Genomic DNA, 26128 nt, shown 5'->3' with positions numbered 1-26128 from the left:
ATAGAAAAAAGTATTTTTGGAAATGGCATCTACACACAAAAATCATTCAAACTAGTTTTTAGAATTTCAAAGGGGTTATGAAAATGAGGTAGCAAAGAAATGTATTTTAAAAAGGAATCCAATGGATTAATGTGGAAAGACAGATTCAGTGGGACAATAACTACAAAATGTTACTTTGTGTTTCTCAATTGTGCACGGTAGAAAAAAGAAAATAGATTAGACAATAATAGACATTAAACAAATGTTGTAGGGCCCCCTTACATTAAACAAAGTAATTCTCAAAATGTCATTATGGATGAATCATATATAATTGCCTGAAGCAATTTCAATACCCAATCACTGTCATCCAAAATGCTGCACAGGACAAATGCACACACAAAAAAGAACAAATGCAGATGAAAATGTAGTTGCTGATATTCTTATATCTTGTTAATCGACTGCAAAGATTTCACCTAACAGTCACAGGATGCTAAAGAGCTTTTTTACTTTAGAAAATTTAGCATGTGCGGTAGGCTCCTGGGACTCAACGTTATCATCACACTAACTGAGGTCATTAACAATTACCCCATTCTGTAAAACACAACTCCTGACACGAATCCTCTGTGGACCCTTCCTAAACCACAAGAATCAAGCGCTGACAGCTATATGCAGAGCCGAATGGATTCCATGACTCGCACATTTTAGGTAAAATTCTGCAAGCACAGCGAGGAGATAAATGCCTGCATAGTAAATATTTGACACCATCACGGCACAGTGCAGGTGTATGAGACACACAACTACATTTTTATATAACCAAAAAAATCATAACAACAGTTTCACTCAAGTGTAGCATTAACAGGCAGATGAAAAAATATTCTACAAAAACCCTTTTTGGATCAACATCAGTTTTTTGCTCTTGATTAAATATTCATAATGTTTTCATTTATTTACTCTCATTTGTCGCCTTACACAGACACTGCAGTCGTGATCATCATCATCATAATCATCATAATCATACTTTCCTCATTCATCTTACATAATCCATTCCTCATTCGTAAACATTTTCACTACCCATGATTTTCATCATTATTGTAATTAACACCGTCATCAACACAACTACATGCGCTCAATCACTCACTGCCTGCCTTACTCTCACTAGCTCACTGGTCATTAAGACTTATTGACCACTTTACCTGTTGTCTCTTCTCAAACTCCAGTTTAATTGGGGACTTGATGCAGTTGCAGGTGTCCTGATAAGTCTGTTTAAGTGCCAACTCCATCAGATGCTTGTGGTACGCCCCCGCCATGTTGCCACACATGAAAATGATAATATTGGCCAATATCTGTACAGGAACAGGAGGACAGACAAAGCCAGTATTAGATAAATATCAGACAAAAATAATCTTTGTTAAACATATTAATAGGTGACTAGTAGTCTGGTATTTATTTGAAAGAGCAGAAAAAGAGCTGTAGGGAATACATTCAACATTACTATCTGTTTGTAATGTGAAATTAAACAGCCAGTATCGGAAAGGCCGTTTTATTTACATTGGCCACAGTCTAAAGACACCTACATGCCTTAGATCAAAGATCAGGTCATAAATAGCTGTTTTCTCATGTTCCAACATGGAAAAAGTAATATGCTTTAGTCATTCTAAGTCCTGAGGAGGCAATGGGTTTATGATATGGACCCAAAACCTCCAAAGTCAGAAATTAGGACAAAAGCTTTTCCTTAAGGGTACTGAGATCCTGCAGTAATGCCGACATCCAGCTATGTATAATGTATTTAAGGGCAATGTGGCAGTCATAAACAACACATCTTAATTCATTTTCTTGTGAATCAGTTTTTTAAAGGAAACAGTTTCCACCCAGGGATTACCTCAGAGATAGAGACAGTACAATAATACCCTCTATGCTGCCCCTGCTGAGTTGTTTATTGCCTAAAAATAGCATCACGTATTCACCGCATCAAGAACAGAAAAAAAAAAGAAAAGAAAGAAAACTCAATCATAAATAAACCCAGTGGCTAATGATGTGTCCACACCTCTTGTCTATATAAATAAACTTTCCCTTGACTTCAGGTTCATTGCACACAAGGAGGCCTGTCTGTTTCTTAATTAGTGTTATTACGGCAAACACCACATCCCACTACAGACTATTTGACTATTGCATGGCTTAAGTGACGAAGCTGCTGTTAATCATAGTGGCACTTGTGGAAGGATCTTAACTACAAGAAATCTTAATTGATGGTATTTATTGTAACAAGTAATTTTACTAATGAGTAGCCAACATTTCCCGACCCACTGTACTACACCTTTGTTAATAAATCCAAACTCAGTTCAGTACAGAATATATAGGGCTAATGTTTGAAATCTGAAACTCATTAATAAGATGGCCACTGGAGAGCCCTGTGAACTCCATGATCTCCCAACTTTTATCAAGTTTAACTGAAACAATGGTAAATTTGTAGTTTGGCTTTTATAATTGCTGATAGCCATAAATCTTGGCGATGTCTATCAACAAGACAGTGATATCTCCTGATTTGCTACCTTCTCAACTTTATTAGCTGATTAGCATTTTTACACACAACACAGAATTACATATAATTACATTACATAAAATAAGTCCTCAATCTAAACTCTCTTGCACATACGTCTTTGTTTTATTTTGTATACTCACTTCTCCTCATGTGTCTTGCAGTTTTACTTCCTGTCTTTCTGTGGTTTTCCCTCCACTTTTGATTTTCTGCCCCGTCCTGATTAGTTTCACCTGTGCCTTGTTATCTCCCCTCACCTGAGTGTATATAGTCTGTGTGCTTCCCTTGTTTCTTTGTCAGTTAGTCTTTATCTCTATATCAAGCATCCTGGCATTTGTTTCCTGTGTGTTCTTTTGGATTGATTCTCTGTTTCTCTTGGACCTCGCCTTTGGATTTTGTTTATTGCTTGCTCCCTTGGACTTGTTTGCCTTTGCTGGACTGCTTCCCTGGTTTTGACCACTGCCTGCCTGGTATCCGTGTAAGCCTTTTTGTTCATAATTAAATCATTGAACTGTACCAGCCTGCCTCTATTGTCTGTGATTGGGTCCAATCCATTGTTTTACCCTGCTACCCTGCTTGACACCTTACAACATCCTTGCTCACTCACCCATTTGTGCACCCTGTGTTTCTTACCCAGAAGCTTCATGAGCGCTGCTGGGCACTCTAGCTGCTTGCTGCCAGCCCCCGCCAGGGGGTGGGTAACGCCGGGAAACCAGCGATCACAACAACCAGTTTCTCCTCCATTGTCACTGACCATTTGTCAGTATGGAACAAATATTTTCTAGGAACTGTAGTACATAGGGAGACGTTTACAGGGGGAAGAAAATCAAATCCTGATCTGCAACTGGTTGCTGCTTAAGTGTATCGCTGATACTTTGCAAGTTCAGCTCCACTCCACTCGTCGTTCTGGTCTTTGGCATCGCGCTGCTTGCTGCTGCCATGACGTCAGACGCCTCTCATCGCTAGCTCCCACTGAAAATGAATGACTGCCGGCCACTTTTGTAGCTCACAAAGCTTCTGGTGTGAGCGCAAGGTAAGTCTGGCAAAATAAAGCTGAGCCTGATATGTCCTAAGATCAAAACTTTACAGAGGGAGATCTCTCCTCTTCCTGACTTTTTCTCTGACATTACCCTCAGGCCAAATGTAACATTTTCTGCACCACTAGTTTTAAGGATCTAGAATATTAGCAAACATGTCTCCATTTTTCATACATTAAACAGTTTTGTTTGCCAGTGTGTACATAGCATTACAGCCTCACAGGACTACAAGTATTGCTGTAATCTTTTAGTCTTGTATTTATATCGTCGGGCACTAGACTCACTCTTCATTCAACAGATAAAAGGAGAATCAATGATGTCTTCATGGCACATACTGTATGTGATGCTTACAAACAAGTCATGCTGTGTCATGTTCAGTGATTTACCATAACTGGACGGATGAATAGAAAAAGTTGACAACCAACGACAATCAAGATAACAGTGCATTGTATTGCTCCTGCATGTGTGGAACTCATCACGTACACTGCCCCCTTTTTCAGTCAATATCCCACTATAACAGCAGAGAATACAAAACTACAAACTGTTGTGTTAAATATGACTCAAACCAAAGCTCTTCACTATACCCACAGGGTACAAATTGCAATCTGTGAGAAGTGAAGCATATTCTGTTTATTTTTCATTTCTAAACAGTACTTTATTTTCATTCACATTTCATGCATCCCCCCATGCCAGCACTACAAGGAAAGCTCCATTAGATGAACTATTATGATAGGATGTGGACCAGTGATAACAGGTGAATGTATAAAGACCCAGGAGACCTAATAACCTTGAGCTCAATATTTTGCAATTTAAAGCAAATGGACAATTTAATGGTTCTCTCCCGTTGCATTTAAAAAAATATTTTCTCCCTCTCCTTCACAATCTTTCATACACAGTCCCATTTCTATTCCCTCGTTTGCCTTCCTTGTCTCATTCTCACCAATTTTACTTTCACTAGCAGTCTCTGTCTTTCTTTCCAGCATAATGGTGACCTTATATGGTGACCCTCTTTTCTGATGTAAATGTGCCCAACAGATTTACATTACAGCACCAGGGGAATAACCCTTAGCCTTTCGTACAAAGAACAAACATTTTATTTCGGTAACAATATTCAAACAAAAAACAAAAGTACAAAACTTCTCACCTCATGTATTTTTCAGCTCACAAAAGTTTGTGAATTGTTTACTTTATGTACTCCTATCAGTTGACTGACAGTAGACATCCAGGGTAGTACATTGTGATTTATATCAGACTTTTTAAAACTGAAAATCTACATGAATAAATCTTTCTTTTTACACTGTAAAACTATTTAGTCTATCTATTCCAGAGCTGCAAGCCAGACAAATCCAGGTACAAATACACACAAAACACATACAGTATGATACTATTCTTATGAGTACCTCGACAATCTGCACATATGCTGGCAGTGTCAGTGCCAACACAGTTTCCCTCATCAGTAAAGACATGACACTTCCTGCTGATGTATCTTTAATAAAAAGACAACCATTACTCATCAGCACAGTTCAATAACGGTTTCATAACAAGGACCTAGAGTGTGCAATACCTATAAAACAATTCATAACCAATAATAAACTCATGATTAAGAGTACAGATGTATACAGTATCCTTACTGAGAAAACAGGATCTGATTTGTATGTTCCGACACACATGCTGTTCTAAATATATATCAGATGAATGTAGTAAACGCTGTGAATACACAAGCAATGTACCTGCCTCTCCTTTATATTTGACAAAAGCAAACATCAGGGGCAGAGGCCATGTGCATGAGTGTGGTCTGCTGGCTGGGTTTATGATCACATTTATTCACTATATTTGTGACAGATGTCCCTCTTGGTGTCCACTGAATGTATTATCTCCTCTCTGCACATTTCCAAACACTGAAAGACACATAACCTGAGTTATTTTATCCCAAATTAAAGGCATTGCATTTACAAGCCTGGTTTAGTTCATGACTGTTTATTTTCCATAGAAAGTCTGACAAAACAGTCTGAACTTTGTGCTACAGAATAGTGTTGAGATAATAGGGTTCCGACAAGTACACCAAATGACTGAAAGCAGGCACAAGAAGATTTACTGGAGCCTTTGTATGCTGCTTAATAAAAGGGTTTTCCACAGCCCATATATTGTAAGCAATATTTTATAATCCCGCTTTAAATAACTAAAGCATCATCATATTTAATTGAAAATCCATTCAGCAACCCATTAATTTTCTCTTTGTGAACCTGTCAATTAAAAATGAGCCCAAGCCATCAGCTAGAAGTACCTGTTTGCAATTTTGTAGTCCTCACAACCTACATTAGATGTAAATAACTACTTCTTTGCAGCTGGTGGGGTGAAGTGTTGAAAAGGAGTCTAGCGTTCAGTAGACGGACAACTTAGTCACTGCTTAAGAAGCAAGTTCACTATGATTGATTCATTGCTTCCTATGGACACATAAGATTTCCTTTAAGTGACCATACTTGACACCAGAATGCAAAGATGTATGGGGTGCATTTCCCTTTTGGAGTTTATCTTTTTTTAGGCTGCAAAAACTGGAGTCTGATTTTTCCAAAAAGAATAAACATAACCCATTTTAATATGTTTTGACAAACCACTCATCCAGTGGGTCATCATATCACAAAAACAAAAGTTGTAAACAGTTGCCTTTGTGTATAAAGTTTTTGAACTGCTCAACAGATTACATTCAGTTACACCTGGGGCTACTCTATTTGCTGACATCTGTAAGACAAGACAGTGATCCATACCACCTCAAAAGGTCAGCTGTGTGAATCGGCTGGCTATGAATCATCCGTACCTCACTGCTACCCAATTACAGATAACAGCAGGGTCAGGTGTAGATGGCCTCTAAGGGGCTTTGAGCTGGTGAATTCTAGGATTATCTAAATCAGAGGCTGTTATGACACTACCATGTGTAGAGGAAGACAACTATCTAAGATCAGTGTGAAGCTGAATCTTTTTTTTAATGACCTGTTGGCAACAGATGATCCAGCAGATGTGCTTTCAAGATCCCTTTAACAGAAATTACCATAAGTACAAATGAGCACCAATAACTTGCATTGTACATATACATGTGGCGTGAAGAAGTGTTTGCCCCCTTCCTGATTTCTTATTTTTTTTGCATGTTTGTCACACTTAAATGTTTCATCATCAAACACATTTAAATATTAGTCTAATATTTAAATTTGTTTGATGATCTGAAAAAAAAAAAGAAATCAGGAAGGGGGCAAACACTTTCACACCACTGTTTACCGTCTTATTTGAAGAGGAACTGTGACTGTGTCAACAAAAAATAAAATACACAATTCTCAAAAGAGAAGTGTAGTGGGAAACCTAAATCCTGGGTGACATTCAATGAAAACATGTAGTTTCTAATTGCTCCAAGCTTGATTTTCAAATAAAAAAGAACAGAAATGAGAAACCAATGAAAGTTAAAGTCAGCAAAGGTAAAAACCTTCATTTGGATTCAAATGAAGCCCTACGTCTCCTCAAATACATGTAATATGCAACAACAACACTGCACTACAGCCTTATGTGAAATGCTATCAGATAAAGCTTAAATAGAGTGTGGGCGACTTACATTAATCATTTTCAGAATTGTTGTAAAGCTAATCATGGCACTCAGCTTCAAGTCAGTTTGGATAAAATAAGAATATTCCAAGGGTCTACACATACATTAATTTAAAAAGTTATTGACTTGGAAATAAGACACCATTGTTGCATAATACATGTTTTATCCTTAAAGAGCATTCAACAGCTCTAAAGCAGAGCTGTGTAGAAATACTAAAAAACTAAATATATTTGTACATTGAGTTGTCAGATCACTCTTTTTGTAATAGAGAAGAATATAGTTTTAGAAATATACCAATATTATAATGAAACAATTTATCACTGTTGCACACACTCCATGCAAGGACAAGTCTAATTTAACTTTTCTAAATGTTACATGAACATAAATCTGGTCCCATCAGTGGGCTTTCACCTCTTCAATAAATGAGCTGGTTCATTAAGGCTCCAATGAGCCAGCACTGTAAGTTTAATGGACTTGACAAAGTGGAGATGTCAGCATGGGTCCTTCTCACTTGACACCCCCTGGGCAGCTTGTATGCACATTAGAACAATGCACAGAAGTGTGGAAATTTAATGCCTGCCATTTACAAATCTCTGTTAGGATAGACTGGTTTCCACTAATGCATGCTTACTGAATGTGAATGTGTGTGTGTATGTGCCCATGTGCATGCATGTGTGTGCTTCTGAAGGAATAGTTTGACATTTTGGGAAATATGCTTATTCACTTTCTTGCTGAGAATTAAATGAATTACCTGACTGCCCCACCCATCCACACACCTGTTACCACTTCTCATCAACCATGCAGTCATGTGAGGAGGAAAGGAGGGAAAGTCCGAGGACACCTGCCTGACAAAAGTAGCAAAATTTGCCTACCAGCACCAAGCTGAAGCTCACTGTGAGGTTGCCAGGCAACCAGAGAAGACTCTGGCTGCTGGTGGTAGCTTCACATTACTTTACAGACATGAGTGGCATCAATTTTCTTATCCAACTCTCGGGAACAAAGCAAATAACTGTATTTCCCAAAATGTCAAACTATTCCTTTAAAAGGACCTTCACGCTGTACTTAAGCAACAATGTCCACAAGGGGTTTTAGCTGTTTTAGCCAAGCAAGCAGACAAAGACAGCATTTTTGTTGCCGTTGGCATGGTTAAAGACCATCTAAAAAGTACTAATACAGTCTTGAGCTGTAAAATGTTAGGCAGGGAATCATTATTGAAACACTTATGGGCTAAATGTAGCCCATGTGTACATCATCAGCAGATGGTAGGATAGCAAGAGGTATTAAGATGAAACCAACTGGCCTTTTTGTTTTGCAGTCTCCAAGATGTTAGTGCTTCTAAACAGCAGCAGTTGTTTCAGGGACAGCACAGAATTTCTCATTAATCTTCTTCCCAGCAGATTACAGTATCTGAACCAGTGACCTTTATACCCAACTTTATAAGCAACTAATGAAAATGCATTCAGAGAGGCATTTTATTCACAATTCAAGTCAAAGTGCAGTAAAAATAACAGGTCAGCATCACAAATGTAAGGATTTACCTGTGGATTTCTGAGTTGTTGGTCAGACAAAATAAGCAATTTGAAGACAGCTTGGGCTTTGGTAACATGGACATTTCTCATTATTTGTGACATTTTAAGGGCTAAATTATTTTTTCCACCCCAACACCCCAAAATATCAGGGGTGGGACCAATTTTGGAGTGCTACTGTAAGTCTCTGGCTCTAGAAAAAACACAATCTTCATAGGTACTTATACTATATACGGACTGTATATCCTTAGCATATACATTTAAAGTGATATTGCTATTGCTACCACTCTGAACAAATTACAGCATCAGAAAAAAATCTTCCATTCAGTGTCAACCAGAGGTAGGCCAAAAAAAGTCAGATAGTGTAAAAAAGTCAAAAACCATGTTAGCCAATTTGCCATATGATTGAACAGCATGTTGTAGTGCTACAAATCTGTCAACCTCATCTTGGCAAATGCTACATAGAAAGCTGGAGAGGTTTTATAGCTGCTGTCCAGTTGTTACCCTCTGAGACATTAGACTTACAGCATCCTGTCACCCAACCTCACTGCTCTTATTTAAAAAGGAGGATGTATGATTGAGCCTGTCCCGACACATAGGGATGGACCGATATTGGCATATTGCCAGAGAAACACAGAAGAGGAAAATGCATGCATGCATTCTCTCGATCTGACACACACTTACACAGGCACACACAAACACACAAATATACAGTAGGCACACAGACAGAAACAAACATACTGTACACAAGGAGTTGGCAATATGGATAAAATCTTCGCTGATCGTATATATAGTTTCAAATTGTAATATTGGGACATTTCATAATATAGTTAATTTTCTAGGAAAAACAACTGAGAAATGTTGTAGAAAAGGTTTCAGTCGTAGTCATCTGGACACTGTTTTCAGAATCAAGACGTTTTGGCTCCCATCCGGAAGTCATTCTCAGTTGTGAATTGTGAGTGTCTGCTGTTTATCCTGCCTAGTTTCACTTGAAACTGACCTTCTTTTGTTTCCATGATGGCCCAGTAATCAGGCCTATTGACTGAGAAATGTCTGTTTTTGACAAATCCAGCAAATTAAATAATTGACAATTTAAAGTACTTCATCACATTGATGCAAAAAAATCATATAAAAATCCAATATTGTAATAAAGCAGTCCTGCTCATTGTTTTGCAACATTGCCCACATCGACCTAATACAGACACTGATATTAAAGGGATCGCTAGTATGGTAGAAACGGTATGACAAAAATTCCTCACAGTAGACAAATTTATTAGTCTCTCTCTATATATATTGTCATATTGCCCCACCAGTGTAACAACACACACAGTGAACATGCTTCTGCCTTACTGTACATGTTAAAAATAACAAGCCATCAGCATGCTACCCAAAGTTTTCCTCATGGAAAGAGGGACATATGGACAGTATGTATGTGTGTATGTTTTTTTGTTTCTATGAACTGTATCTCACTCACTCACAGCAGCACACATAATAGAAATGCACGATTCACCACTTCCCTGCTCCTTGTCAACACACAAAGAAAATGGCTTCTGATCAAATTTGGCTTACAACAGAATGGAAATTCAAGGCCTAATCTAAAGGAACAGATAAAATCAGGCTACATAAAATGATTAGGGATAGATTACTTAGATGCCTTTGAACATTAGCAGTTAATTTGCATCAGTGACTATAGTATCACTGCGTTGTATGTCTCAGCGCCGGAGGGATATATCAACCTTTGAGAGCTGAAGATTAAGAAAGATCATTTAATAATGACCATTTACGTCCTATTTCATCAAGGGTGGGTTTTAATTTTAAGTGTGGGAGTTATGTTAAAATTGTTATATTACAATACATATGTTGAGCATTTATGCCTTTGCATGGCGCAAATCACTGACAAAGTTGTCTCAGATTCATGCAACACTTGCATAATAATAATAAACTTTATTTATATAGCATTTTGCTTAACAACGTAAATAAGTGCTTTACAAAAGGAAATAAAACCAAAAAAGGCTGATAAAATGAGAATAAGGCCAAAGGACATAAGCACAAAGGACAGTAAGGACAATAAAATAAATTAGATCAAATAAATAGGAATAAAAACAGTATAAATAAAAAATACAAAGAGAAATGTTTTAATAAGCGATTTAAAAGAAGAGCTAGAGACTTAGTGTGTCTTAGTTCAGTAGGCAGAGAGTTCCATAGTTTGTGGGCTCTAATGGCAAAAGACTGATCACCCTTTGTCACAAACCCTGACCTGGATCCATCCGTGGACCTTAATGGGCTAGAGGGTACATACCAGGTCAACAAATCAGAGATGTATTTAGGAGCAAGGCCGTTTAAGGCCTTAAAAATTAGCAATACAATTTTAGAATCAATCAAGCACAGGGGTGATGTGCCCATGCCTCTTTGCATAGTAGTATGTTAATGCAGATGTATATTTGGTACATCTCACCTATTCATATTACACTGCTGTGAAAGTTACAGAGAGCAGGCCAAAATGCCAGGCTAACTGTGATGAAACATATAGTCCAGTATGCACTTGCATCAAACTTGTTTCAGATAACAGCTGATTTATTAGTGTTTACTGTTCAGAAAGACAGATTGCAAATGTGTCCAATTAGAAGATACATTGCATTACCTTACCCAGGCTACTGCATTTCAGTTTGTTTAATATTACTACAGTTAATGTAATTTAGGATGGGTAAAAGTGACTTAAGACTAAATTAAATTGTGCATGTTACTGCATGTCTAAAGTGCTCTCACGCCATAATACTTATCATCCTATTCCTACAATCTAAATTAACATAGTGTTATGATATAATAGAAATACTGCTTGGTTGCATGAGAAGTATTATACCAACATAGATACTGATTACTGTTCTCTCAGTAAGGCAAGTTAGTTAAAATAAATGGATACCTGGGGTTAGTAAAATCAGGAGAAGAGGAAGGAAGATTATGTGGATTAAAAATGAAAAGAAAGGTAGGGAGAAAAAGAAAATAAGAGTTTTTAATTCCGCATGGTGATCTGTAAGTGAGTGGCTTGTTTTTAGACCCAGTTTAATTGCTTTGGAAGGCTGTGGGATATGGTTGAAAGTTCCGAAAAAAGCTAGTAAGTGAAACTTCACTTTACAGTATTTTATCACAAATAGGAAAAAAATGCCATTAAGCTGCTGATCATGCACTGGTTTAATTAAAGGCACTATTGATAGCATTGATAACATCCAGCCACTAGATGACACACTCTCCCTCTCCCCTTTCCATTCCATTCCAGTGGTTGCCAGTTCGTTGCACGACCTGAATATTTCATGGTCGAGTGGAGTGAGACTCAGACAGACTCAGTCATATCAAGTGATGAATCTTTCGTGATAGAGTAATGAATTCATTTTAACATATAGCTATACATTAGCTATAGATTTAGGTTACTTTGTGCGGTGGCGTTCCATGTAACATTATCTATGGTAATCTAAGGGTATGGCTAGCTAGCTTTAGGTAACCCTTTTCCCCCCATCATTTCATTTCAGTAATCATCCTTACATTATAAGACATTAGGTAAATATTCACATAACCCACAGTGCTCAACATTAGACAGACAGCTAGAGAAATAGTTGACAAAGTGTTTTTTTTTTTTTGAAAACAAATCTCAGATTATAAAAAACAGCTCAGCGCCACACAGCAACAATGCCTACGGGGAGAAAGGATGACTGTATGATCATGTCAGTATTTTCAGAGTACCAAAGCTGTTGATCTCAATGCAGCTGGCTACGTGGCTAGCTATCCACAAGTAACTCAGCAAAGTGTCTCATAATAGGGCTAACATTAGACTGCTATATGAGATGACACCCTCAATAACAGTCAGGTTTTGGGTGTAAACACTATAATGAGCAGATTTACAGTGGTTCTGAACTTTAATTTACCTTCAACATGCCACATTGGTAATATATTGACTGACATCCACTCTGTTCTTAAAGAAGAGCGACCGTCTTTTCTTAAATGGACCAGTCCGGCAAAATGATTACTGCATAAACTTGTACTGGCCCCGGGCCATTAGTTAGGTCAGACCCTGTCCCACTTCTAAATCCCCTCTGATACGCATCTACATTAGCTAAAATAGCTAATATGTGCTAACGTCAGTACTTAACGTATTATACTATTGGCTCACAAACCTTGTTAGAACGTCAGACATCTTACACAGAAATAAACATTCATTTTGGACCCGTCAAAAATTTTAAAATGATTAATTCACAATCATAATTATTGGGTTGTTTTTTTTAGGAAAAGTGATACTTTTATTCTGCACCTTTCTAAAAGCTCTGTGAATGCATTATTGTTTTTTAAATATCTGTCTACATAAAAATGTTATCAATAAAACCCTTAATATAATATAGACCTAATAAAAGTTACTCATTTGTTTTTGTAAAATAAAAAACTGAAATAAAGAGCCACAGTTGTACTTAATACCAATGCAGCTTGCAATGTGGTTTTTGGATACCAGTGAAATGGTTTATTATCATTAGGTTTTTAATTTTTACAAAAAAGTCTGATAACATGGATGCAGTGACGTATAATCTGGTTTGCATCACAGAAATTCTGAGTGACCAGTATCATTAATATCTGGTAGCAATTTTGGCTGGTGATGTGAAAAATCTAGATTCCAAGCCCTGTAGGGACAGATCAACCTAAATCTACCAATCTACCTTTTACTTGATCTTCCCAGCTGCTATTGGAAAATGGCATTATATAATGAGAACCAGAACTCCACTACTAAGTGTTGAGGTGAGTAAGCATCAGGTTATTGGATCCAATATGCCCCAGAAAGAAGAACAAGCCACTCAGGGTGCTGTTTCCATGGCGCATGAATGTATCCATGTGGTCACAGAACAAAACGATGGGAGTTATATAGCACCAGTGACATGTGCAAAAATGAAGAGAGCTTGAATCATTTCATAATTGTACCTTTAAAAATCCTGTATAGAAGGAAGACCAAGTATCATCAATGTCAAACTGTAAAAAAAAAAAAGCAATTTATTGAGCTTTGAAAATTTCACCAACCTTTTCGAAAGTGGTGTTTAAATGCCTTAATGCTCTGACTTCTGTCTTTTAGAAATATATGTGCAGGCTGCAGGCAGGACATGCATGGGACAGTCTTCCACTTCCTACAAAAGGGGCCGTTTAAGGAATTCTGTGCCGCCAAGTGGCCTAAAACTACTGACACTTACAAAATATACAAAATCATAAAATGCAACCATTTCTAACCTGGGTTTGGAGAATGTATTTTTCATGATGGTGATTGTTTTAAAATGTATTTAAAACATAAAATGTGGACACATGTGAAGGCACTGTTCGCTTGACTCCACATACTGTACACACATACTGTATTTGTACCATAATAAATTATGCCTCATTCATCCCCTGCCATTACAACCACAAATACAGACTTGGCCCAAAGCATAGTCAACAAACTGAGAGAAAACAACATCATTGTCACTGACAACAAATAAAATACTGATAACAAAACACAGAGCAGCCAGGATTTGGCGGAGTCTGTGTTTACTAGTGGGCATTTCGTTCCTTGGCAATGTCATGCTAGCCCGGCATGCCATCTTGACTACCGATTGAGCAGCAATCTGTCTCCTTCCAACAAAGCCTTTGTAACTTGACACACACACATTGACGCTCACAGAAAAAATAAAGGCATTAACAATACAATAATCTTCATTAGCAGGTGTAATCAAAAGGCATCACATCCTTTATTTCGATTCAGTCCGATTAAAAAAATAGTTTTGCTTTTCTCCTCCTCTTTGCATTCATTCACAGTCTCTCTATATCCTTGATCACATTTTCCAACTTCAAACATTCAAGTGTATATACTACCTATCATGCTTAAGCATTTCTACAACTCTAAAATCCAGATACATATATATTATTTTAGGAGCACTAGTTAAGGAAAAGCAAGAGCCCTTTCAATGTTTTTTTTTTTTGCATACTTTTGCAAAAATGATCTGAATAAGATACTTTTCCCTTTCCATGTATGTTGTCTGTTCCTTAACTTTGGTCATCACTGTTATTTTTGTTTTGTTATTTCCACTGTCTTGACTTTCCTTCGATATTTCTGTTTTGATTTTGTTCTCTTTCGGGCTTAGTATTTGTCTGTCACACTGTCCATCACACTTTCCTAGAAGTGTTATTCAGTTGTTACAGACAACAACACTGGCCTATTTAGCAATTTTGTTTTGCTAAGACATATTTTAATAATGGAAATAGCATAATTAATTAATGTCCATATAATTCAATTAGGAAGTAATTCATATTTCCGAACAACAGTTTTTTTGTTTTTGACTTGACTTATGCTATCCAAAATTTTTACAAGGGAGATTATCTTAAAGGACACTCCTATCTAGCAGATTTTCCACTGGAATTGTGCTGACAGGCAAACTGACCTGATGCACAAGAGGAACTGGCAGATAGTGACCATGCAGCATACAGCCCCAGGCTGCCCAGATGCCAGTATGTCCATGCTACAGTTACACATGAAAGAAAAGTAGGCTGAGACCAAATACCAGTCCATCACAGCAGAGTTCATAGAGGCAATAGAGAATGTTTGTAAAGGTTTAAGAGTAGGGAATGCAGAGACATGAAGATACAGGCACAAAAATCATTATTGAGTACTAGGATAGAGCTTGCACAAATGGTCTATATTTATTGTCATTATGTGCATTATTTTGTAAGTCTATGAAGAATTATTTTTAAAAAGGAGCACAAAAGATGTTTTCCTGTTATCTGAAGGACAATATGTCTTTTGAATAGACACTATAAATGATCCTTTTGATTTATTCAAGAGAGATTGGTTATTGTTGTCCTCATGCTTAGAGAGGCTTTAAAAGCTCAACCAGCAATTTTTCCAAAGGCTGGACTGCTGAACACAGGGTATCAATCCTTTAGTGATGCCTGCAAATAATCTTAGAGTGGCAGTCCTACTGTATGATAAAAAATTGTACCATTAAGATGAATAACCATTTATGATAAATTCTTTATTGTGTAGCCACAGTCAGGCATAGAGAAGAGCAATTTACATGCAGGAAGTCAATGAGATGAAGACATGGTAAAATAATAATTACTAGAACTCTTTGTATGCTAGAAATGCCCTTTGTGATTTGGCTCTGAAATGTTACATTGTTTCCTGGTCTTTGAAATCTATGATTATCAGTGAGATGTGGCTTTTGTAACATGCTTGTTAAATTAACGTTGTTTCCTTTATGAATTAGCTGGAATTAGCCAAAGGTGTATTGGCACTCACTGACTTTTGGAATCAGGTTTGAATAAGCTCAAATTAATTAAAGTCTGCATTAACCACATAATAAGTTTCCTGATATTGTTATTTCTTCGTCTTTCCCAGCATATGCCAGCTGCCTGAACATTTTGCGCTTGTAACAGCAATACTGCTGGAAAGAGGGTGACCTTTTAATAAAGTATAAAAACCACATTAGAATTTCAATAGCTCACCTGCTATGCTAAATTAGTTTTAGTCTAAAGGTCACATTTGTTTGTTTGTTAAAATACAGACTGTATAGTTAAAATCACCAGAAATGCTCATTTTGTGAGCAGGATGGGGAAACATTAAATGTCTGGAAAGGAAAAACAATTCCATTAAGATTCCATCTGGATAATAAAACAAACAAACAAAAAAACAACAACAGTTGTTACGCTTCCCATGAAGTATGGCTAGAGCAGGATATAGTGTAGCTATGTCTTACAATATTTAAGGTTAGGGGCACCCTGGTAGAGCGCGTACCATTAAGGCTGAGTCCATACCTGGGTTCGATTCCAACCCTTTGCTACATGTCATCCCCTCTCTGTCTCCTACCTTTCCTGACACTATCAACAGCTGTCACTGTCTAATAAAGGCAAAATGCCCCCAAAAAGTGAAGATTACAAGGTTTTAAAAAGCAGATTTTCTTACAGTGCCATATAGAGTATGTTTATAATGTTTTATAAGACCCCTGATAAAAAAACTTACTGTATATCTTCTGTTGTTGGCAGCAGGATGCCTGTTTGCAGAGTATGAAACAGTTTCATGTGTGTTTGTTTGCTTAAAGTACAGTGAGCCCCTTCAGTGTATATTTGAAAGCAGTGTCCCGTGGGAAATGGAGGTACGTAAACCTCTACAGGGAAGTGAGACACAATTTTGAGTACAACTTATGGCAATATATGGAAAGAAAACCCAGGTTGAAAATATCCAAAATTATTCTTTAAGCATTCCTTTAAACATTACTCCTTTAGTCCTTTTGTATATGCTGTGAAGTATTTTTCTGTTGTGACACTCAATTATACACTAGTCAAGTCACAAATTAATACAGATTGTGTATTATATTTTTTGCTTAGTACTTCTATTCCTGTGTGCACTGATGTGATAGTGAGCTGCTGTAACAAAAGAGTTTCCCCTTTGGGATCAATAAAGTATTTCTGATTCTGATTAATTAATAAATTAATTGTTTTGAGTTCAAGTACACAGAGGTGTGTCCATATTTTGTGGATAGTCTCTTACCATTAACCCACACTTATGTTTGATCACCTTACCTGCCACACTACGGGTTCCATGTGATCAGCTGTGGTGGACAGGCAGACACTCAACACAATGGTGTGAGAGGTGGAGGTCAGGACACTGGCGATGATGGCGTCCCGCATAGAGAACGGCAGCATGGTGTAAACCACAAACACAATGAACAGGAAGAATGACACCTGTGGAGAAAGAGACACACTTATGACACACCTGCCGAGGAAACCGGAAAAGAGAGAATGAGAAAGAGAGCGATGGACGCACAAGAAAACGAAATACAGACGGAAATAAAATATTGTTGACAGTCCTGTGGGGAAAGAAAGAGCATGACCCACCAAGTCTAAAAAACACCAAAACTGCTTGCTAAAGTGAAGTTTATTTATGCACAGCTACATCAGCTCGGGTAGGTCTTCGATATCAAAGACCTCCCCGGGCAGGCCTTATTTTTACAGAAAGAAAAAGGAAGGAACATATATTTGTGCCATTACACATATATCAATGTTGTGCACTAAACAGTCGATCCATTATAACATTCTTGGCATCTTCAGCTTACCTAAGCTCCCTTGATTGCAGGGAGCAGAAGAGGGAACAATCAGCTCTCACACTTCAAACCTGACACCTCTAATGTAGCATGTAGTGCTTCCCTTTTTACCCAAGCTATACACACACACACACAGTAAATATGCCTTCTGCTGCAGGGTTAAAGCAGCTCATCTGCTGTCGTGCATGGATAGAAAGAGGCCAGTGTTCTCACAGGCTGCAGCCAGGTGCCAGTTAACCTTTCTTGGGTTATTTGCACGGCCAGTGGGAAAGCAGGGGTTAGGGTGTAGGGGGCTGTGAGATGGAAAGAGGAAAGAAAAGCTCAAGGGAGGGAGAGCGACTGAAAATTAGAAAAACAGTACCTCCTCTGTTTGGGTGACTAACATGCCGTTCTACACTGCTACTTTCTTAATGGCTAACTATGGTAGTGAATGCAAAGAGTAGCAAATATCAAAGGATGGTCTGTTGCATTTAAGAAAATGCTTTGCATTTGCAGACGTCCAGCTGCTTCACAACAGAAAATAGTAGGACATATTTACCAATTAGCATAATCATCTCTTGCAGATTCCTTATTTTCTCAAATTGTTTAACAACACATGGACATGTTAAAACAAAACGACTTACAGAAAAAATACAACCATGATATTCTACAGTTTAAACCACTGATAGTGAATTTAGACAATAAGATGACGTAATACTAAAAATCTCCCCTGTACAATAGCAATCATCATCATCATCACCACCTTTATCATCTTCAAAATCAATGACACACGTTTATACTCTATGTATATGTTAAGGTCACATTTATTGTTCTATTGATCATAATACAATTTATATATGGCATCATTCAAGCTGTATCACATCCATCATGCTGATGGTGGATGTCCCATACTGGCCACTACAGTACAAACTTTTCATAAAATGCCAGTAGCACCTTGATATAGGAGAACAGGTGCAATCCTTTGCCAGTAATTTACTGCACCATGGGGACGAAGAAGGAATCAGAACAAAAATAATCCCTTTTAATAAAGATTATGTTAGGTATCCCCTCATACCTTCAGTTGGTCCATCTTTCAAGTTTTTAAACAAATCAACTGCAACAAAAGGGATCTTAAAACATAAACCATTATTTTTAAGATTACATAAAGTGTAGTTTGGCTGAAATGGAGAAGATGGTACCAGCCATTTCTTAAAAAACAGCACCATATCAATTGTTTCCTTGATACATTGAGCACAATCAAAATATTAATACTTGACACTTAATACAAAGTGCTTTACTCAACTAACGACAAGATAGGGCTCTGAATCTACTGTGGGGGGTAAATATTTGGTGACATTGTATTTGAAGGCTATTCTGCAGGAATGATGCAGTGTTTCTTAATGTATCTCAAGAGCTACAAAAAAAAAGCTTATTGTCACAGAAGTGCATCATATTTTCGAATAAAGCATGCCAGCCAAGTCTGTTCCAAACACCAACACTTCAATAATACTGTGCTGAATGTCAAGAGCCTTGAAATTGCTGTTCATCACAACTAACAGTAGATTATAATCTTAATAAGCTACACTTAACTTGACTGTTCATGCACTATTACTTTATACCGTATTATTATCATCAACCGGTAAACCCACTTTGCACTTCACACTTATTTTAATTTTATACTTATACCCACTTGGTACTTAATTTATCTGACCTGTATTATAGTGTATTATATTTTTGCTTAGTACTTCTATTCCTGTGTGCACTGATGTGATAGTGAGCTACTGTAACAAAAGAGTTTCCCCTCTGGGATCAATAAAGTATTTCTGATTCTGATTGCCACCATCTGTGACTGACAATGAAAGGTATTTACAATTATTTCCTACGTTAAGAAAAGCATTTGACAAATCTTCATGCCTAGATGAGCTGTAGTTGTAGTGACGGTTGCTGCTGTTATTACCTGAGGTCTTTACAAAGCAGGACACAATGTCAAACTGCTTATTAAAAACAGAGATTTTGTGGTAACAACCATGGTACAAATGTCCTTTTTATTGTGGCAGTCCATGTTTAAAGCTGCTGTGCATGAAGTATCGTTTATGTGTTATTAATTTGATACAAAATAATTAGGGCTACCCGCCAATACTCGACCAAACTGTTAGTCAATGAGAATAGTCTTAGTCGACCAAGTTTTCATCGGTCAGTTAGTCGCAGAAAAAAAACAACCTCAAACTCCTTTCGGGAGCTGGGCCTTGTCGTTAGGGCCGGGACGAAAGGATCAGGGGGACGGTTGCAACACAGACCTTTTCTCTTGTAACACAGAAGTCAGGAAAATCCTGTGAGGTCCAATTCTCTTTATACATTAATGTGAGCATGGCACACCGCTTCAGTTGTAGCTGCAGACCATGGATAGGACTTTCCTCAGGACCGGCTCAGCCTATCAGTCTCTTCAGCGCGGTGCCTTGGGACACGAAGTACACACCATTACTGAGTCCGGAGCCGAAAATCAGCCCGATCTGATCAGTTGTGCCAGAGCTACAGTAGGAAAACTGATTTTTCACTTGGTAAGTAAAAAATACAAAACGGAAGTGTTTTCTGTTTTGAAGGTAATATTTATTTGTTGAAGACTGTAAATGTATATTAACTGTTAGAACTATCCGTAGGCTAAGTATCAGTTAAGGTTTATTTTATCATGCTAGCCTATGTTTGTTGCTAGCCAGGGAAAAGTTGGAGGGGAGGGACGATGTTATACTGTGTTGAAATAAATTAACAAAATGTTCAGTCTGGTTGTTCTGACATATTCAGATGCATTACCGCTTTTTCCGTTAGCACTGTTGTTAACAGGTGGCTCGCTTTGTGCATGCGCTTGTAAAATTTGTATTTTAAAAGGCTCATTATTATGGTTTTGTATTTCTCTGTAATGTAGCACAGTGTTAACAATGTGTTAACATTCTTTCTCAGCCCTTGAACTCAAAACATTTTCTGATGCCCCAAAAAATATATATTTAAATAATTAAATGTGAATGACTAAAGTAACTTAACTACACCTGATAGCAAACACTTGTCTGTGACTGTGGTAACGTGCTGGCACCAGCAGCGACTCAATTCCCACAACAAACCCGCTACTCTACGTAACATATTGGGGTTCAGGTTAACCACAAGGCCACCTTCCTTAAATGGGGGCTGGTGGCTTTTTACAGGTGAGTAAAGTCAAACTGTTGCTGTAAAGTACCCTTCTGCCATCTAGTGACTCTTCTTTTTGTTTTTGTGTTGTAACAGTTTGTTCCCAATTGACTAGTGAAATAAGTTATTGTTATTACATTTTAACTAAATTATTTAAATTTGACCATATGACCTTAGTGTGGTACATTCCCCCCAAAAAACATGGTGGTTATATCACGCTTGTAGAATCTGAAAATGTATATGACAGTTGTCAGGGCATAAAACAAATGATCTGCTGATCTTTACAAATCAAGACTCGATAGGCTAACAATGGGATAGCCATCTTGGCTGAATAAAAAGTTTAAATTGAAAATCGAATCGTGACCTTAAAATCGAAAGTCAAATTGAATATTGACACCCCTACTCACTGAGTGAGTGATTCAAGTCATTTGTTTGCAGGAGGAATAGGGTGTGTTCAAAACAGCAAATACACAGCTGATTCAGGTTGCTAACATTTAGCTGTAATGATTCAACAACATTGGTCTTGGACTACAATCCAGATATGACATTATCTAGACTGATATTATATGCATAGGCTAACATTTAATATTATTGCGCGCAGTGCCACGCGTACACATATACACAGTTAAGGTTACTGTTTTGAAAAGAAATCAGCTATAAGGATTTATAGAATTTGATTTTTTATCCAGTACCTTCAGTGTTTGTATATATAGTTTATGGAGTGGTTGCATTGTTGTGTTGCTTGCCTGAGACCAAGTTGTAACACAATATGAGAGATGGGATAGTATCATAGAGTGCATAAACAAAATTGCTGCATCCGTACTCATTATATTTCAAATACATTTAAAATGAGGTTACGTTTGACAATCCCTCAATTTTTATTTTTTATTTTTTTAAATCTCACCACCTTTCGTAGTTTACAATGCATGGTGAAACCTGCAATATGAAAAAAAACAGGTGGCTGTCTCAGGTCCTTTCACTGCAAGGGAACGGTGCATGTTTAGTGATTCGTTCACTGAACGTACACAGTGAACGTGAGCCCTGGGGAGTGATAGACAGTTGCTGAGTCGCTCAAGCCCACCCCTCTCCCTCCCTCTCATGTCTTCAATAAAAATCAAAAATTGTATGCCCTCAATAATGTATACATTTTTTCCAGTGTTATCAAACATTGTTATTGAATATCGACATTCTTCAAGGTATTGTATCAAAGTTTGAAATTACAGTATCATGACAACACAAATATATACATCGCCCTAAGACATATAAAGGCTTTACAAGTGTTTTAAATTTTTCTCAAAAGGAATGAATTAGCCGATATATGATTTGTTTTCTGCACACAAGAAAGGTATGGCTAGCTTGGTGTACCACCTGTAATTGCTTTTAACATTGCCAGGTCTATGCCTCCTTTTCTCTGTGGAACAGTATTAATGAGACAGCCTTTAATTATATAAGCCAACCATTTCTCAAGGGGAGTAACCTCTGATGTTCCCTGACCGTGGGCACAAGCACACAATGATTAGCTAGCACACAGGATCCAGCTTCTTGGTGTCGCCTTGAATATCTGACCATGAAATAAAGTCTGTAATGACTGGTCTCTCTGGGCTGACAGAGGTCAATGCTGCTTTGACATTGTGCCACCAATTTCTCTTATTGGTCATGGCGGAACTCTGACCACCAAATTGTACATCTTCTCAGCCCAACCTTTGCAACAACTGTCTCTTTTTCACAATCAGTGGAGCTTATCTTTATAGATCTGCAGTCTGGCATTTCCATTTTCACTTCTATTTAAGCTGTTTACATGACTGCATAAACCAATAGCTCCCCATAATAATCCCTTCTGCGTGACAGAAATTATTATTTTGAGTATCCAGAGAAAAGAGTCTGTTCTGTTTTTTGTTTTTTTAAACCAAGCAGTGGTGGTGCAACAGATTTGAGCCCAACAAAAATGGCACTGCACTTGCATTTGCATCTCTTGCTGGCTTTGCACATGCAACAATGGCAAATATACTAAATCCTTTAAAGTGAGGTGAAGAGCAGTCTAATGAGCCACCCTAAGTGGGCAGCTTTCTTTTTACTCTAACCCTATACATAGCTGCTGGTCTAGGTTTAGAGGCAACCAACTGTTGAGAAGCTGAAGGACAAACTAGAAGAACATTATGAAACAACATGAGTGTCTCAGTGGACTATGGTACTGAAAGCAAAAGTAAATATTAAGTTTCATTCATTTGCACTCTTCCTGTCTGTGTTCCTGTGTGTAGGTCTCTTAAAAATTGGAATTGCATTACCGCAACCTAGGAAAAAATTGTTTCTAATCTCTCTGTGCCACTGCCTAACCAAGCTTTCATTGGGCACAGTCTTATTTTATTCTTACAATGTCACGGTTCAGTAATACTAGCAATAGGAGTTAGGATCCAAATTCATAAATGCAACGTTTTTGAGGCAGTTTACTGAGGAAGGGTTGCAGGAATAGAAAAGTAGGCAGAAATGGCAGGAAAGCAATTGTCATGTACCAACATTAACAATCTGGTGAAAAAAGGAGGGTGACTAGTCATCTATTTATAGAGAGGAGCAAATGACAAAACTACAAACAGCTCTGGAGAGGTGTGTCAGGTGATTAGCAGAGGTGAGAAAACTAAACAGGGGTGACTAGTGGACAGGTAGGGAATGGAAGAGTCCAGAGAGTGGTGAGAGATGGTGCAAACACAGTATTGTTTGCAGTATTCCTGTTTCTGGGTCAGAACAGCCTTTAATTACTAGGGTGGCTGTGGTGTTTTTGCATTATGGCAAATGTATCAAAGTGGCAGCAGTTTTCTTCAGCCAGCTTCTTGTTTTTACCTTGCCAAATCCCTGCAGAGCCAGAAATGCTCTAAAACATAATAAATCCAGAATCTTAAAATGATAGATGAGTTCAGATGCAGGGTGAAAAAACTAAAAAAGCCACTGTTGGGACTCTACAGATGAATTAATTTGGGTGATTGTTAACTGAACTTTTGTTAGGAGACTGCATTCTCTTTTATCCCACAATCCTGAGAGCTATTGAACGCAGCAGTGGCCAGTCTGACCTGTCACCAGGTCAATAAAAAGGTCAGCGATCATTTCTTCTGTCTCTTTCTCCTGGAATCCATTAACTAACCCTTTAGCTAACTTTAAGAAGCACAAAGCACCAAGCTGTTAACTCTGTAAGGACAACCACAGGTGGAGCAACCGGCTTCCTCCGATCTCTACAAGCGGACACTGCACAGCTAAAGATGCTTCCACAGCGGAACCACAATTCTTCCCAGCTTGGCTGTCTACAACAGACTGCCCACCAGCTAACCGCAGCACCAAAGCCACTTCTCTTTCCCTCCCACTGACGAGTAACGTAACAACTGGGTATAGCACAGAGTAACAGTGTATATAGCTAAGCAAAGGACTGTTTAACTTTTGTTGTAACGTTACTGATGTGTTTTCATTGAGGTTTTATTGTTGTGATCTTCTCCATGGTTAATGTGAGGTTATTACTGTAACCGTAGTTCTCAGCCACACTACTAAGTTGAAGTTAGTTTGTTATGTTCCACACAGACAGAGTCTTTGCATGCTAACTAACTCCTTTAAACTTGGCACCGTTATGCTAAACAGATCATACATATACACCTCTAGTTTGGCCCTTAAAGACAACCACACCCAACGGAGAGTAACTTTAAAGCTCCTGCTTCACATGTTCCTGTGTTTCTGACCACATGGATTCATGCTCGTGCACGCAAGACATACAGAGGCAGAACAAAGAAATATACACACATTCCTTTTGGCGCACACCCAAACCTACACGCGCACACACACACACACACACACACACACACACACACACACACACCCTGTGTTCTGTAGTTTGGTGTTTTTACAGTTAGTCTTCACATTGTGTGTTTTTGCTTTGTTTATCTAATAAATAAATACATGTGAATAATGTATGCTGGCTTCTTTAATGTTTCGCAAGAGTAATTTGCCAACCTCTTCTATGTTGAACTCCAAATCCTTCAACCTACTAGGTATCAACTGGTAATTTGGTTATAGTTATTAATTTAATTATTACTCTTTTTAGAATTAGATTTTTTCCAAATTGATAGTTTAGTGTATTTTATGAGACTCAATCAATTAATTGGTTATCATTTCTCTTTAAGGAGAGTGGTGCCCCCGAAGACTTTATTCATTAAAGTTATTTATGATTATCTTTGATAATTCTGATATTAACTGATCGCATCTACACAAGTGGGTGCCCCCCTTCAACCACTGTAAATCCCAACACCACCAATGTAAGGTTACAGGACTCAAACTGAAAGAATCTGGTAAACAATTCAGTGAATGTGAACCTACAAGCACCAGATCATTTAGATTTTTCACAGACCTTGTTGTGAGCAGTTTCATGTAGGAACTATCGGCAGAAAGAAAATAGTTCCTACATGAAACTGCTCACAACAAATCTGTGGATTATCTTGAGTAACCAGGTCATGATTTCTGTAAAGAGACATTGCCAAAATGTATTTTATTGCCGCTTTGAGCACCACAAGCTGAGTGCCATCTAGTCCCATTATATTCAAAAAAAGGGCAGACATCTCTAAGGCCGATATCTCCAAAACTCAACAGCTCACAACAAAACAATCTAGATGGATAAACAGTACCACAGGTAAGAGTAAATATATGTATTTTTGATTTTGGGGTGAACTGTCCCTTTAAGAAAAGTGTTTTTTATTCACTATGTCAGAAGAACAATAAGAATAAGTATTAACTTACTTCATAATACAAGAGAGAGCTGCTAATTGCTGGCAAATATCTAGCACAACAACATAATTTGCTTAGACTACAGAAAGCCTTTTTTTCTAAATTAATGCTCTGAAATCCAATGCTGCTACTGATGAGTGTAGTACCAAGCATAATGAAGAGGCTGCAGGGGGAAAGACACCTGCTGAGTTCTCCTACATACTTGGTACTTGATTCAGCAATAAAACAGCAAGGAGCTTCCTTCAGTATGGTTAAGGTAAGCACATAAGAACACCTCTCTGACAGTTAAGTGGACAGGGCTTTTTTGCAGTCCATCATGGTACAGTAAACTCTGCTTCTGCCCCATGAATCAATTCCTTGATAATGACACTGAGGAGGGCTCACAAAACAAATTATAGAGATGGGGTTTCAGATTACATCAGGCTTTTAGTCTACTGTCTGTGGCAGAGATT

At 37.8% G+C, this 26128-nt stretch overlaps 1 protein-coding gene across 5 annotated transcripts in view; it reads right to left on the bottom strand.

Annotated features, from left to right (window-relative positions):
• Window positions 1-26128, bottom strand: part of adcy2a (adenylate cyclase 2a) — an 86114-nt gene that overhangs the window by 25845 nt on the left and 34141 nt on the right. For 3 of the 5 annotated variants that reach the window (XM_044207872.1, XM_044207874.1, XM_044207876.1), the window contains 2 exons: window positions 17245-17406; window positions 1173-1322 (listed from right to left, as the gene is read on the bottom strand). In XM_044207872.1, the coding sequence (XP_044063807.1) occupies window positions 1173-1322; window positions 17245-17406 (312 nt within the window). The remainder of the gene's footprint in view (window positions 1-1172; window positions 1323-17244; window positions 17407-26128) is intronic. The other 2 variants (XM_044207873.1, XM_044207875.1) reach the window with 2 other exon arrangements.

The sequence above is a fragment of the Siniperca chuatsi genome, linkage group LG9 (assembly GCF_020085105.1).
Source record: "Siniperca chuatsi isolate FFG_IHB_CAS linkage group LG9, ASM2008510v1, whole genome shotgun sequence".
NCBI classification, from domain to species: domain Eukaryota; kingdom Metazoa; phylum Chordata; class Actinopteri; order Centrarchiformes; family Sinipercidae; genus Siniperca; species Siniperca chuatsi.
Note: the sequence above shows the minus strand (reverse complement) of the source record. Positions and strands in the feature narration are given on the sequence as shown.